A 16385-nucleotide genomic window follows, 5' to 3' on the forward strand; every position below is an offset into this window, starting at 1 on the left:
TCTCACTTGGCTCGTGAGACTTTGGCTGGTCAGGAGTTGTCATTCTCTTATAGTGCACTCATCGGTATGCCAACACCTCCTCCAAAATAGGCTCTAGCAGCTTTTACAGTACCTATCACTACTATGGAGTGTCTGTCTTCTTCTGTGGCTTCGTCTGAGCAGCTTGTGCAGTCATCTACAGTTCTAGAGGCTTCAACAACAGCTACAGAATCTATGCCAGCCACCTCCATAGGAGTTGAGACATAGCTCGAGACTGAGACAGCCCAGCAGACTACTACAGAGCCTACAGAGCCGACCCGGACTGCTTCACCTGCATGTGATGATACTGAGGGTCTGGTAGATGTACAACCCAACACAGCTTCCCAGCATTTGACTAATGAGGATATAGATGATGACTTGGCTCAGTTTGAGGCTGTTCCTTGTGACTCATCCGCTCTGCCTCCACCTACAAACTCTTAGGTTTTTGGCGCTTGATGCCAAAGGGGGGAGAGAGCGAGTATGTTAGATTTAGGGGGAGCTTGTGAGTTGGCTTTTCGATTCTTTGTGTGATACTTCATGCATCATATTTACCTTTATGCATTATGTGATATACTTTGCTTGATGGATGCTAAACATGACATGTGTTCTAAAATGGTTATTCCTCTATGTCATGTGTTTTGGCTCATATTGTTTCTGCTTCCACATCTTTACTTCAATACCTTATGAGCCATTTGTTTCTCTTGTTGCACTTGACTCACATCTTTAGATGTAGGATGTTGGCTTGGTTGATATAAGCATGACTAATCCTTTTTGTTCTTATTGTCACATGCTTATATGAACCAAGTTGTTGAAAACATCACTCTCTTACACATACTCAAGGTTATTGTCATCAATCACCAAAAAGGGGGAGATTGAAAGCATCTAAGCCCCTACTGAGTTTCGATGATTAATGACAATGTTGATTACTATGACTAACGTGTGTTTTGCAGCAGAAAATCATTCGAGTTAGGACATGGTAATGGTGATCGATGGACTAGTATGTTTGTGCCTAGTTGATGGTGGAAATTGTTTTGGTTTTCAAAGGATTGTTGGACATCGTCAAGACTAGACTAGGTCTAAGTGCCATTTGGTGTTGAAGGGTGCTTAGAGTAGTTTAGGGCTTTGTTTTTTCCTTTAACCGTACTATTAAGGGGGCAACGAACGGGTAGCTTGACCTAGACAAGGCTTTAGGTTTAGGTGTGGTGCACAATTGATAAATCTAGCACTAGACAACTCAGAGAAAGTCCTTAGATCGAGAGGATTACTTCATTTTGGAAAATTTGCGATTTGAAGAAGTCTTGATTGAGTAGAGACAACGGACGCTGGCACCGGACGCTGCAGTGCGACTGTTTGCATGTCCGGTGTATACAGGAGTTGAGCCAGCGTGCCATGTGTCTAGGGTTAGGTACCAGACGCGTGCACCGAACACTATGGTGTGCGTCCGTTCCCTTATCTAGAGAGGGTGTAAAACTGGTTTCCTCACTAGATGCGTCTAGGGTGAGGATATCAGACGCTTGCGTGCGTCCGGTGTAAGCAGGTTTTCAAAGTACAACTAGCCATTGGAGTGGCACCGGACTCTCTGTGGAGAGCGTCCGGTGCAACATAAAGAGCATCTGGTGCATATGAAATCTGCTGATTTCGTGTGGCCAGCTCTTGGACTTGATGGGGGTATTTATACTTCTTCACCTCATCCAAGATAGCTCTCTTTTGCCCATTTGTTTAGCTGAGAAACACCTTGTGGTGCAAGGGAGAAGCAAGAGCCTAGAGAGGATTGAGATTTGAGTGATTTCTTGAGAGATCCTTCTCTAGTGAGAATTAAGAGATCAAGTGTGCAACCACCACTCTCTTTAGCCTTGTTTAGGTCAAGTGAGAGTTCTTTGCTTGTTACTCTTGGTGATCGCCATCACCTAGACAGTTCGGTGGTGATTGGAGGCATGAAGATCACCCGGTGTTCTTGTGGGTGGCTCGTGTCAAGCTTGTTAGCGGTTGTGGGCGATTCACTACGACGGAGTGTCGAAAAATCAGCCCGTAGAGAGCACTTGGTCCTTGCACGGACCAAGGGGGAGCAAGGCCCTTGCACGGGTGCTCCGATGAGGACTAATGGAGAGTGACGAGTCTCCGATACCTCGACAAAACATCGCCATGTTCCTCTTCCTTTCATCCCTTACTTTGTAGCATTTACTTTGAGCACTTTACATTCTTAGAATTGCCACGCTAGAATAGGATTGGAACAATGTTGAAAACTTTTATTCGGTAGCTCTCTAGAACACACTTACGCACAAGGATTGAATTGAGGCTTATAGGTTGCTTAAATTTTTAGAGAAGCCCAATTCACCCCCCTCTTGGGCATCTTGATCCTTTCAAACAAGAAGAGCAATCAAAACCAGTAATACCCAAAAAGAAGAACAATAGAAGATGGAGGAAGAACAAACCCCAGCAAGTACCTGAAGAAACTGCTCAACTAATCAATGTTGTCAATACAGAAAATGATCATATGCTACCCAACAATTTCCAACAAAGAGATGTGATCAACGTGTGCCAATCATTGAATGCACAATCAGAGACATCACTTTCACCGACACCATCTGTGATACTGGATCAAGCTGTAACATAATGTCTAAAAAGGTATATGATGATTTATTTGATAATTTACCTTTATACCCAAGATATATTCAGTTGCAGATGGCGGACCAATCACTAAGATTTCCTGAAGGCATGGTTAAGGACGTCATGGTAAGAATACAAGATAAATATATACCTACAAATTTTCTAGTTCTTGACATACAGGGAGACGATGAATCCCCTATCCTTCTTGAAAGACCATTTCTCAACATCGCCAACGCTGTTATCTACATTAATTCTGGATAGATCCACTTCAACCTACCCACTGGAAAGGTACGTTGTGAATTTAGAATACTTTTTAACCATGAGCAGATCAAGAAGCAATGCAATAGGAGAAGACGCCAACCACGCCGTCAGGCTGCCCAGCCTCACTACGGATGAGAATAATTTCGTGGCAAGATTGTGAAGTATGAAGACTGCTACAAAGAGCAAGAGGAGACCGTACAAGCACCACGATGGAGTGAGTGGGAAGAGGAAGCTTAAAGAATGGACCAGATCATCAAAGCACAAAAGGAAGAGATCCAAGCACAACTAGAACAATGGGAGAAAGAAAATAAAGCTAAAGAGAAAAGAGAGAAGCAGAAGAGACATAAATGAGATAGAAGGAGAAAGAAGAAGCACCTACTACATCACCGCAAGAGGGGGAATTGACTGAAGTAATCTGAGACGATGAACCTATTGAGTAAGTATTCTCCTTTATCAAGTCTTGTCGGTAGACTTTAAATTCCATACCCTAGCCATAAGGTTAGAGTGGTAGTTATCTAATTAAGTTATCATACATTAGTAGTTTTGTTTCAACACATTTAGTAGTACATTTATTTCTTTGCACATTAAATATAAAATAAGAAAAATATTTACTACTTTATTTATTGCATCATAAATACAAAAGCCCCATGTGAATAAACTTAAGGTAACCCCAAAGGAATATTTACTGTGGTGGCATATAAATAAATAAAAATAATAGCATTCACATTTATTTCCTTCATTATAAAATCAGAAAATTCAAAAAGAGAAAAGCAAAATCCTGCAAAAATTTGTCAAAGTAAAAAATTAGCTCATAAGAATAACCAGTTACTTTTTGGCTAACTGCTAACCCTTTATTAAAATTCGAGCTCGAGTTTTGGTTTTCCTTATTGGAGTATAATTATGCAAAGTAGGCAAAAAATAATATAATTGAGAATATAATCAAGTAGAGCAAAGTCATAACTATAGTCTACACAAAAGTATATATATAATACAAGAGAGAGATTTGGTGGAGCTCTAAGGAGACTGGGTTTCTAGCTCTGATGACTTGAATCAAATGACTTGGTGCTTCTCTCAAGGGGAGGGCTCGGTTTATATAGGCCAGTGGAGTAAACCACAGCCCTTGGATCAAACCAACTTAAATAGATGGAGAAGATCAATCCTTGGAGGCGGTGGAGGATCATGGCAAAAGGGTGCTAATAGGTGGGCCCCACCTAGGGCACCCACCCTAGGGACTAGGGCGGTTGACCTAGCTCTATTCCAAGTGGGCCTCATCTTTGCCAACGTGTCTTCTAGATTCTACTCCATTTGGTTTTGCCAAAAAATATACTTTTTAGCTTGATATTCTTCAAATCTCCTATGTAATTCCTAATACACCCTAGCAGAACACAGATTCTACAAAATTGTGGAATTCTGTTAGATAACCCCCCTATACTATGTTGATATTATGTTGTATTGATCCTTTTTATGATTAGTTGATGGGTTGCTTTATGGTAGTTAAGGACTGTCAATATAGATGAGCACGATGACCAGCTGATACCACCTAACAGTGGCACCAAGAGGGCCAGCAGCACGAGCACCACGACCTCCAGCCCCAGCAAGAGATCTAAGAGCCCAGAACTTTTTATTTATAAGAGTCGAATTTTTCAACATATACATGAAGCATTAAATGTAGATAAAAGCCTAATTGTACAATTTAATTATAAATCGTGAGATGAATCCGTTAAATATCTATGATTAGCAATAATTGCTACAATCAGTATATACTAATGATGAATTAACTAGACTTAAAAATTTCGTCTTGCGGTTTCCAGACGACAAGCTATGTAATTTGTTTTTAGTTTATGTTTAAAACTTTAAATGTGTGCCGACATATCCGATGTGATACTCAAAATATTTCTTTTCACGAATTAAGACAGGTTTAGTTCATGACTGGACACATATATAAATTATTAAATATAGATAAAAAATAATTAATTATATAGTTTGTATATAATTTCTAATTTTTTAAGTTTAATTAGTCAATAATTGAACATTAATTATCAAATAATATGAAAATGCTAACCCAATCAAAAGTTTTCATAAACTAAACAATTATAAAAGGGCCAAGATCCCAAGACATAGAGACGTGCTGCTACCTCCGACTCGCGAAAAACCCATCGGCCCTCGCTCCTCGACAGGCACGGCCGCACGGGCGCCGCCCACCGGCCGCTCCTCGCCTCCTTCGCCCACCGCCGCCGCCGCAGCCCGAAGCGCCCCTCCCCTAATCTCGTGTCTAGTGGTTCGCTCTTGTGTTAGTAAGTGTACAAAAAAGAATTTTTTTCTGGACAGATTCTTTCCCCTTATTTCTCGATCGGACCTCAATTCCTTTTTTTCTGTTCGCAATGATTGGTTAGTTGCTAATTTTGGTGCTGTCTGGCGCCTTACTAACCCGATCATCGGCGGGCTACTAATTCTTCAATGCGAAGCTTCTGAAAATACTAGGGGTTCGCCCAATAGCCCTTAATGGCCCAAGTGGAGTCCGCACCTGCCCCCACCTTCATGGATCCACATGTAAGCCTGTGCAATTGTTCCTTTCGATGTCCTTTTATCTACTAGTTTTGTGGTCTAGGAATTTGGGGTTGATTACATGCTTTCAAATTTATAACTGCCTCAACATCACACTTAGGTGGTCATGATGATTACAGAAAGCCCCCTGCAATTGTGATTACAATGTTCAATAAATTAAAGCAAAATGTGAAGCCACCATACAAAGGACGCAGAATAGATTTAGTGAAATTTGAGATTTTTCGTCTTGTGACACTAACACCACTTGTATTTCTCTTTTAGGTTAGTATTTATCTCTGTACTTTTGTTTGTTTCCCTTATGTCATGAGCATTTGTAGTTTTTGGTTCATTTGCCACTTGTATAGGCTTGGGGCCTGTATCTTAAAAATGAACAATGCTCCCGACAGATCCAAAATCCAACTGAAGTGCCTCCTCTCTACTATAACCTTTGTAACAAGGCTCTAGATTTGGTGGAGCTCTATGGAGACTGGGTTTCTAGCTCTAATGACTTGAATCAAATGACTTGGTGCTTCTCTCAAGGGGAGGGCTCAGTTTATATAGGCCAGTGGAGTAAACCACAACCCTTGGATCAAACCAACTTAAATAGATGGAGAAGATCAATCCTTGGAGGCGGTGGAGGATCATGGCAAAAGGGTGCTAATAGGTGGACCCCACCTAGGGCACCCACCCTAGGGACTAGGGCGGTTGACCTAGCTCTATTCCAAGTGGGCCCCATCTTTGCCAACGTGTCTTCTAGATTCTTCTCCATTTGGTTTTGCCAAAAAATATACTTTTTAGCTTGATATTCTTCAAATCTCCTATGTAATTCCTAATACACCCTAGCAGAACACAGATTCTACAAAATTGTGGAATTCTGTTAGATAACCCCCCTATACTACATTGATATTATGTTGTATTGATCCTTTTTATGATTAGTTGATGGGTTGCTTTATGGTAGTTAAGGACTGTCAACATAGATGAGCACGATGACCACCTGATACCACCTAACAGTGGCACCAAGAGGGCCAGCAGCACGAGCACCACAACGTCCAACCCCAGCAAGAGATCTAAGAGCCCAGAACTTTTTATTTATAACAGTCAAATTTTTCAACATATACATGAAGCATTAAATGTAGCTAAAAGCCTAATTGTACAATTTAATTATAAATCTTGAGATGAATCCTTTAAATATCTAAGATTAGCAATAATTGCTACAATAATCAGTATATACTAATGATGAATTAAGTAGACTTAAAAATTCCGTCTTGCGGTTTCCAGACGACGAGCTATGTAATTTGTTTTTCGTTTATGTTTAATACTTTAAATGTGTGCCGACATATCCGATGTGATACTCAAAATATTTCTTTTCACGAATTAAGGCAGGTTTAGTTCATGACTGGATTACATATATAAATTATTAAATATAGATAAAAAATAATTAATTATATAGTTTGTATATAATTTATAAGTTTTTAAGTTTAATTAGTCAATAATTGAACATTAATTATCAAATAATATGAAAATGCTAACCCAAACAAAAGTTTTCGTAAACTAAATAATTATAAAAGGGCCAAGATCCCAAGACATACAGACGTGCTGCTGCCTCCGACTCACGAAAAACCCATCGACCATCGCTCCTCAACGGGCACGGCCGCACGGGCGCCGCCCACCGGCCGCTCCTCGCCTCCTTCGCCCACTGCCGCCGCCGCAGCCCGAAGCGCCCCTCCCCTAATCTCGTCTCTAGTGGTGGGGGATGGGCGAGGCCTAATTCCCTCTTATGTTAGTAAGTGTACAAAGAAGAATTTTTTTCTGGACAAATTCTTTCCCCTTATTTCTCGATCGGACCCCAATTCCTTTTTTTTTCTGTTCGCAATGATTGGTTAGTTGCTAATTTTGGTGCTGTCTGGCGCCTTACTAACCCGATCATCGGCGGGCTACTAATTCTTCAGTGGGGAGCTTCTGAAAATACTAGGGGTTCGCCCAATAGCCCTTAATGGCCCAAGTGGAGTCCCCACCTGCCCCCACCTTCATGGATCCACATGTAAGCCTGCGCAATTGTTCCTTTCAATGTCCTTTTATCTACTAGTTTCGTGGTCTAGGAATTTGGGGTTGATTACAAGCTTTCAAAATTATAACTGCCTCAACATCACACTTAGGTGGTCATGATGATTACAGAAAGCCCCCTGCAATTGTGATTACAATGGTAAATAAATTGAAACAAAATGTGAAGCCACCATACAAAGGACGCAGAATAGATTTAGTGAAATTTGAGCCTTTTGGTCTTGTGACACTACACCACTTGTGTTTTTCTTTTAGGTTAGTCTTTATCTCTGTACTTTTGTTTGTTTCCCTTATGTCATGAGCATTTGTAGTTTTTGGTTCATTTGCCTCTTGTATAGGCTTGGGGCCTCTATCTTAAAAATGAACCCCACCACCTTTTCTTTTTTGCTCAATTTCAGAACTCGTGTGTTTATGCAACTGTGGCGGCATTGTAATGCCTTTTCATCAAAAATTTCTTTTTTAATCTTTCTATCAAAATCTTTTTTAGGCTGACAGTTATTTTTGATTGCTATGGAACAGGTAAGAGATGATAAGGAATGCTATATGCCTTTGTTAGTCCAGGTGTCACTCTTGCTGGTCAGCAAGGATTTCCCGCTTGATGTCCAGTGTCATGGAGCTAAAATGATCAAGGTCATTTTAAATGCTTTCATTTGTATTCAGGGCTTCATCTAACAACAGTAGGGCTGCGTTAGCACATTAGTGCAGGGGTAATTAAGGCATGGATAATCAGTCATCAAAATCAACCAATGCACGCATACTAGACATCAAGTCATCCAATATAAACCTTAACAGTGCCGCTTTTGCACATTAGCGCAGGGATAATTAAGACATGGACAATCACTCATCAAAATCAACTAATGCATGCATTCTAGACATCAAGTTATCCAACATAATCAGGCATGTATAACTGACCAAAAAGTAATCCATTATCATCATATAAGGCATCAAAATATAATGGAAGTGTTTAGTAATATACCCATGTTCATGGTGTATTGGTAGTACTTGAGTGCATTGTGCTTTCTTGTACGTGTTCATGAACTCTATGCTCATGGACTGGACTAGGCCCATGTACTAATTGGTTCTCACGCATGATTTGTTAGCATTTTACAAGATGTTCCTAAACTGTTGAATTGCCACCTTTACTCCATCTAATTAATGATTTATGATATAAGATATATAGGCGATGGCTGTTGTTTATGGTTTTTAAACATGCTGTTTATCTGAATATGATTGGGTGCACTTTATTCTAACATATGTGATCCAGTGGCTATTATTTTAAGGGTGAAAGGCATACACTACGAGGAGGTTGTATGTGTTGATAATGACTTTTAGAATTATAGGATGGTTGTATAGTACTTATTAGTTTCTTTTTACTTCTACATTTTTCAGCATCTACTAAAATTCAGGCGTGAGGACCTTAGCACTGCTGATCTTCTTAACTTGAATATGGTGCTAGTTAAGTTCCCTGATGAAGACCATACCTTGAGTAAAGAAGCCAAGTCTAGGGAACAGAAAAGGCATGCAAGTAGTTTACTTGTACTTGCGGCGAACAATAGCTTCAGAAGTCTAGCTGCAGAGGGAACAGGTGAAGTATAGAAGTATTATAATAGTTTGTTTGATGAAAGTTGACCTAATATGTCAGATCAATGCCAGGAAGTTGAATAATATATTTCTCTACTGTTCTTGACCCCAACTTACACTCCAGCCTGACATCTGTTCTATTTTCCCTATCCATATCATGCCCCTTCCCTTCTAGTCCTTTTTTTCCTGTGCATTGTTTCATTAGTTTTGCACGCTGCCAAATGCTAAGTAATATGCGTCTACTCTGTACTTCTGTAGTTCCTCACATATTACTAACTGCATTCTTTTCCTTTCTCAGTTGACAGTGACGTGCCTACCAGTTATCTAGGATTGGGTACAGAGTCAGAGTATGTAAATGCACAGATGAGACTGAGACACAGCCTAGAATTATGTGAAAGTAGTCACAGTAGCAGCACCTCTTCAGGTACAAGATTAGATGGTGCACAATCCGAGACCAGTAATGGATGCAATAGTGACAGCAGCAAGAGCGTTAATCTATCTTGTATGAGATCCTTCGGACTGGCATTTGATGGTCAAGTGGACTATGACGAGAGTGAGTTAGAATTTCAGGTAATTCTTGTAAGGTTTAAAGATATTTTCTTTTGGCTTTTCTCATGTTGACTTGGATCTTTCTAATGCGCAAGTCACTTTTTTAGATCACTAGGAAATTTGACCTTGTGCTGCTATGGTGAATAATAAATGCACTATTTTCTTTTGAAACTCGCATCCACCATACAATTTAGAGACAGAAATAGTTATTTCTACCATGAAGGTAACTTCATCTCGCTAATAGTAGTATTAGTTAAAAACGTTAAGGTTTGTTCCCAAAATCCTAAATATTTTCGAAAACCTGTATGAATTGAACCTAGTTAAACCCGGACAACCAATTTTCCCCCTCCTCTTTCCTCTTTGTTGAGACATAGTCCATTTGACACCTCAACTATTAAGGTTGTCCAATTTTTCTCTAAAACCACAGTACTATCTAACAACCTAAATAAATCATAATCCAAATCCATGCAAAGAGCATCTCACTGGTTTTCTGGTTGTGGTTTCACGTGGCATGGCAGTGGGCTTCACATGTCAGGTGGCAGTGGCTTATGCTTGATTAAATCTAGCCAGGAAAAATATATTGGAAATTTTACAAGACAGTGAGAAGAAAGATAAAAGAAAGGGTTTTGTAGGTAAACATGCCAAGGAATAGTGGTGGTGGGAAACGGTTATGCACAGCTGGCTCGCCAGGTTATAGTGACTGACAGCTGGAGCCGAGACACGTGAGGGGAGGAAGGTTCTGGGGTCACTACTCACTTACCTGCTGGTTCTTGCTGCTGAGATGTCATCAGGGTCCACGTAGTGGGACAAATGGCATCAGTTATCTGATGCATGCTACAGCGGATGTGTTGGAGTGGCCGGGCATCGTCTACAAGAGCTGCACGGCCTCCACGTCATGACCCTAATGGCATGGGAGGTCCACCGTATACTGTAACATCTTGAACAGGCACCAGCCCAGAGTAGCTTGCCAACAGAATGTGACGAACGTCAACACTTCTGGCTTGGTGTTATGGCTCCATGTCCCGTCAACCATGTTGTGGAATCTGGTGATGATATCCTAACCACTGCCATTATGCTGAGCCATGGGATCACCATGTTCCAGCAGGAGAGGTTGGTGTTGCAGGGCATGGTGTGGAAGACATTGTCCGCAGTCCATGTTCACGCTTATTGGATCAGGATTCTGAAAAAAGAAGATCGTATAGCCTGTGGTTATGATAACTGAGCTGAAGGTTTTCGGTCATTATTCTCATTAGATAGTGACAGGAGTTTATGTAATCAATGGAGTCCTTGGGGCTGCCTTGTGTGCGCACCATGTGTCGTATGAGTCATTTTGGAATTTCGACTCTTTCCTTCTTGATATGATGATGCACAGTTCTCCTGTGCATTCGAGGAAAAATGATCATTGGATCTGCATGTGACTTGGATTTTTCCTTTTTGTATGTCATATTTCTTGGAACAAATAACCTACAGTATATCTCTAGAATATTATTTTATTTATGCTGCAATATTTTTTTTATTGGGTGGAGTTCTATTTTGCTGTGTCCTGGGAACATCTATTGGTCATAAGAGGAGGCTTGTACATAAAAAAAATCTGATTTAACTTTCTATAGAACAACACAGAGAAGATTCAAGGGCTGGAAAAAGTGATTTGCACATAAGCAGAATCTTAGTTATCATAGGAGAACCTATCTAGTTATCGGTCTACAACAAATAAACCTTTGCTATTCTTCTTATTCATATTCTATTTGCACCACAGAGGCTTATGTCAATTGACATATTTGACAACAATGAACTCAATTGTGATCTTGACGGTCAGATTGATCCTGAGGATCACGATGAATTTGGTTACAGGATTACTGTTTCAGAAAATGTTGCTGATATTGTTCACCCACAAATGTTGGTAAGTGCCTTTTTGACACTCATCTAATGCACTAGGATGCTATTAACCTCATTTCTCTTATCTAAAGTCGTCTAGTTGATGGTACAGGGTTTGGATGGAAAGGCTTATAGTCATCACACTACCGGAGAGCCGGCCTTTGCCGTGTGCCCGAAAGTTTGCCGTGAGCAACACACGGCAAAGGTCGGGTTTGCCGTGTGCCCTGTCCAAGCACACGGCAAACCCTAGGCACACGGTATATCTAGCCTTTGCCGTGTGTTGCTCACGGCAAACACCAGGCACACGGCAAACTTAAAACTTTAACGTGAGCAACCCACGGTAAAAATAAGACACACGGCAAAAACTAACTCCATACGAACGTCCACACCCTGCCGTCAACGTTTGCCGTGTGCCATGTGTGCAGCACACGGCGAACAGTTTGTCTTTTTTTCAGATTTTGCCCTCCAAATTTTTTCTTGTCTACTCACTCACCATTTGTAACTTCATACTCAAATTTCATAAAATTTGAAACATATTTGCTATATTTTTGCAATTAACAGCATTTAATTTCATTTTTTCGGATGCGGTCAAATTTGAACTACGACTCAGTGAAATTGTTGAAAAAAATATCGGAAAAATGATATTCATGTTACCTAACCCTGTCTGAGAACACACATTCGAAACGGAAATAACTTTCGAATGCCGTGGTTAGGAGACACGACGCCGAACATGCGTTGGTGCTTTTTAAAAATTCTAATAAATGCTATTTTATTGCGTAAATCCTGAAACTTGTACATATGTCATGTTATCATACATAGACGTCGTAAAAAAAGTTTGGGAAGATTTCGAATAAGTTGTCTTATATGATGTGTAGAAACCAAATAATCTTCGAAGAAGTTTCATAGTGTTATAAGTGAAGGAGTATGAGTTGGAGTAGATTCGACTTTCATATTTGAGTTTGATTTCGAAACTTTTTCTATAAGCACTACAACGCTCTTTTCAGGAAAAATAAAAAATTCTTTATAATTTTTGCCGTGTGCTTACTGTAGCTCACGGCAAAGGTTTGCCGTGTGCAACACACGGCAAACCCTGTCATCAAACCGTCCCCCTCCGTTCCACGCCGTCCATCACCTTTTTTTTGCCGTGTGTCAGGACTGACTCACGGCAAAGCTTCGCCGTGTGCCCACAATTTGGCCGTGAGTAAAGATAAGGTTTACCGTGGAAGGATTTGCCGTGTGTTCTTCGCCGTGGGCAACACACGGCAAAGCCTTCGCCGTGTGCGGTTTGGCCTTTGCCGTGTGCCCGAGGCACACGGCAAACCCCCCCAATCCGGTAGTGTCAAGTTAAGGCCTGTCTTCTCTTTGCAGAGCATAATATACTATGTCAAGGTTTTGTTATAATAACCAGTCTGAGGTATAGCATGATTATGTTTTCATCATATGGAAAACTCTTTCTCTCTCCTCTCTCCAAGCGTGTATTTAATGCTCAATGATTGTTGTTAATTGATTAGAATTTATTATTAATATGTGCACTGTGCACACATTTTGTTCCTTCCATCGGCTATATAATTTGTGGGAGCTTTTAGCACTGGGTAGGCCCTTTATGGAGAGTAGAGTAGTATGGTTGGGTTTTCATGATGTGTTCAAAACATTAGTTAATGATTAGAGTTTTTTTCTTCTCAAATACGCAGGAGAGCTGTGTATCATTGCATTACCTCCAGATGCTATTTACGAGCTGGAGTAATGTCGAACCACAACCATCTGTGCATTAGAAAATGATTTTTGCACTTTTGAGTTTCATGTAGGAACACCAAGTGCAAAGGCATAATTCCTTGGCTACTTAATGCTCTGAACACAATATGGACCCAACCAGATTGGTTGAGTACATATCTCTCTAATGGATTTGGGCTATCATGTCTGTTTTCTGATGCTGATTTCTTGAAGATTGTTTACAATGTTGTGAAGTTCTGTGAGGATGAGCTTGAAAGATGCATAGAAGGAGGACTTACTGAGATGCAGTCTTATGATACTTCCTCTGTGTCCCTTCACTTGTTCCTTCCTTTGCTGCTGCAGGTACAAGTTAAAATGAACTTCCAGGTTTCCTAAAGTAAGATTATAAGGACATTTACACATCTCATGTTTAACATTTTATCTTCAGTTACTTCGATGCATACATGCTCTCTGGAAAGGCCAAATTGCTTGCAATTTATCTGAAAAACTTGAAAAAGCAAAAACTTTGTGGAATGGTGAGGAAGATTCTCAACAGGACGAGACAAAGAAATTGTTAGAGCAGATCAGAGAGAGTGGGTAAGCAATTCTAGTGTTATTTCCATTGTCTACTCCCCCTTTTCACATTATACTAGAGAACACATGCACAAAAGCCAAACAATACAGGGCTCTTCAAATTGTGGGGAACCATCAGGATCCTCATAATGATATGATATAATTTTATTTTATTTTTATGTTAGATCCATTTTACGTACTTAAACTGTAACAGAAAACACCTCAGTCACATTTGTGCCTAGCTGTTCCCTTTCATAGTTGGTCCAGGTGTTTGTGCTTGATTAACAGGGAGATATTTGGTTAAAAATTTCTCTTTCCTTTACTTTTGTTTCATTGAAGTTAACATATTTATGTTATGCAAATATAGTGATTTAAAGTTGACATCCTGTGTCATCTTTGAATTTATGCACATTTCCCTCATGGTTTTAGCTATTTTACTTGGCGGGCAGTATTGGGATCCATTTTACAGTGTTAGATATAAAGAGAGGCCTGTATATTTGAAATTGATGAAGTTGGAATATGATCTAGTAGTGAAGGTGACATATACCGGATGCCGCTATTTTTGAAGTGCCATGTCTTCACAGGCACAGCAAAGGCGGTTGTGTGAAAGATCATCACATGCCCTACATATGGATTGGCCCTAACAATATGGATTACATAGAAAATTGAATCTCAATATTTAACTTGTGTAATAAGCCGTTGTCGCTTATGCTGCTGGCACTGTCATCCTTGATGCAACCAGAGTCCCTATTAGCATACTTCCACATGACATAAAATGTAATAACATTTGTTTTTAGTACCTATATACTCCCTCCATCCCAAATTGTAAGTTATTCCAAGAATCTTGGAGAGTCAAACTATCCTAAGTTTGCCAAATTTATATGATAAAATAATTATTATTATGATACCAACTAAGTATCATTAGATTCTTCCTTAATTATATTTTCATAGTATACTCACTTTATGTTACAAATCTTAGTATTTCTCTTTATAATTTTGGTCAAACTTGAAAATGTTTTGACTCTCCAAGATTCTTGGAATGACTTATAGTTTGGAATGGAGGGAGTATATGGTAGTTTGGGACCCTTACACAGGCTATCACAATGCGAGCAACCGATTAGACCCTTTGTGGCCAATGACATTGCATTTCAATTAATTGCAATATCACCATTTCATTTTTGGTCATTTGGTTTGATACACAACGTAATTGTTGAGGAGTATAACTTTTGTCTAGCAATTTTTTTTCATTTTTTCGTACTTGGCTGTAAAACTAATTTTCACTGATCTGAACTTAATAACATGTTGCAGGTACAAAATTATAGGTCTATCTATGTCTGTTGAGGGAGCATTTGATTATATTTTGCATTGTTCATATTTAAGTGTTGTTTTTGTCGATCTAGGTTCTATGGAGTTTAGGCATTTAGGCAAACTTATCCATCAAGTTTTTCTTCCATTGATCAAATATTGCCCTGTCAAATACTGGAAGGAATGGATGTTGAATCTCCTGGGACCCTTACTTAGGCACTGTGAGGATGTACTATACTATGCTTGGTTCAGTCTTTTACATGAAGGTCGAGCTAAAGTCCCTCATTACTTTGGCAAAGTTTCTGAATCGGCAGAAAACATTGAGAAGTTGGAACAGGCTATCTTGCTTCAATTCACACGTGATGTTTCTCATATTTTTGAAAGTGTATCTTCCCCAGAGTTAAACAGTGATCTCCTACATGAATATTTTGAAGATGCCAATGACAAAAAGATGACTATCCAAGATTTGGGACCATCAGCATCAAATTCTCTAATTAAGTATAAAAATGATCTGTTTAGCTTAATTTCAGTTGCATTTACTTTTAGTAAACAGACATAGAAGAACACTTAAATCCATCATTTGGTTCGCAGGTATCTTTTAGTTCTTGGTTGCTATGGGAGATTAAGGATGAGTCTTTTTGGGTATTTGGTGGATGATGTAGCAGCCAAGAAAGCTATTCCCTTTTGCCGTGCTTTGGTTCAGCTTGCTGACATTAGTAAAGATGAAATACTTAAGCTATTTGTTTCAGATGAGCTGCTTCCATCTATTATTAAATGCCTAGATGACCAGCTACCATGTGCAATCAGACATTTGAGTTGCAGGTTGAACTCAAGTAGAAGCAATAATGTTAACGAGGATCTTGTTGTTCTTTGTCAAGAATTGTACAACTACCTTGGTTTTCCTTATTCGAGTATAATTATGCAAAGTAGGCAAAAAATAATATAATTGAGAATATAATCAAGTAGAGCAAAGTCATAACTATAGTCTAAACAAAAGTATATATATAATACAAGAGATAGATTTGGTGGAGCTCTAAGGAGACTAGGTTTCTAGCTCTGATGACTTGAACCAAATGACTTGGTGCTTCTCTCAAGGGGAGGGCTCGGTTTATATAGGCCAGTGGAGTAAACCACAGCCCTTGGATCAAACCAACTTAAATAGATGGAGAAGATCAATCCTTGGAGGCGGTGGAGGATCATGGCAAAAGGGTGCTAATAGGTAGGCCCCACCTAGGGCACCCACCCTAGGGACTAGGGCGGTTGACCTAGCTCTATTCCAAGTGGGCCCCATCTTTGCCAAC

General features: G+C 39.7%; 1 protein-coding gene across 1 annotated transcript; it reads left to right on the forward strand.

The window, feature by feature from the left end:
- On the forward strand, positions 2701-15643 carry LOC8057632 (protein HASTY 1). The gene is made up of 10 exons (XM_021462079.1): positions 2701-2751; positions 8881-9076; positions 9371-9642; positions 11378-11521; positions 11609-11674; positions 11922-11934; positions 13188-13236; positions 13302-13569; positions 13655-13803; positions 15088-15643. Exons 1-10 carry the CDS (start codon positions 2701-2703, stop codon positions 15641-15643), a joined length of 1764 nt encoding a protein of 587 aa, XP_021317754.1.

Source organism: Sorghum bicolor, chromosome 5, assembly GCF_000003195.3.
Source record: "Sorghum bicolor cultivar BTx623 chromosome 5, Sorghum_bicolor_NCBIv3, whole genome shotgun sequence".
In the NCBI taxonomy this organism is placed as follows: domain Eukaryota; kingdom Viridiplantae; phylum Streptophyta; class Magnoliopsida; order Poales; family Poaceae; genus Sorghum; species Sorghum bicolor.

Bases quoted from the DNA above. Each gene is read 5' to 3' on its own strand.
- LOC8057632 (XM_021462079.1), top strand. From the start codon at position 2,701: ATGGCGGACCAATCACTAAGATTTCCTGAAGGCATGGTTAAGGACGTC. The intron at 2,752-8,880 runs GTAAGAATACAA...TACATTTTTCAG, and splicing joins GCATGGTTAAGGACGTCATG to CATCTACTAAAATTCAGGCG. The intron at 9,077-9,370 runs GTGAAGTATAGA...TTCCTTTCTCAG, and splicing joins TCTAGCTGCAGAGGGAACAG to TTGACAGTGACGTGCCTACC.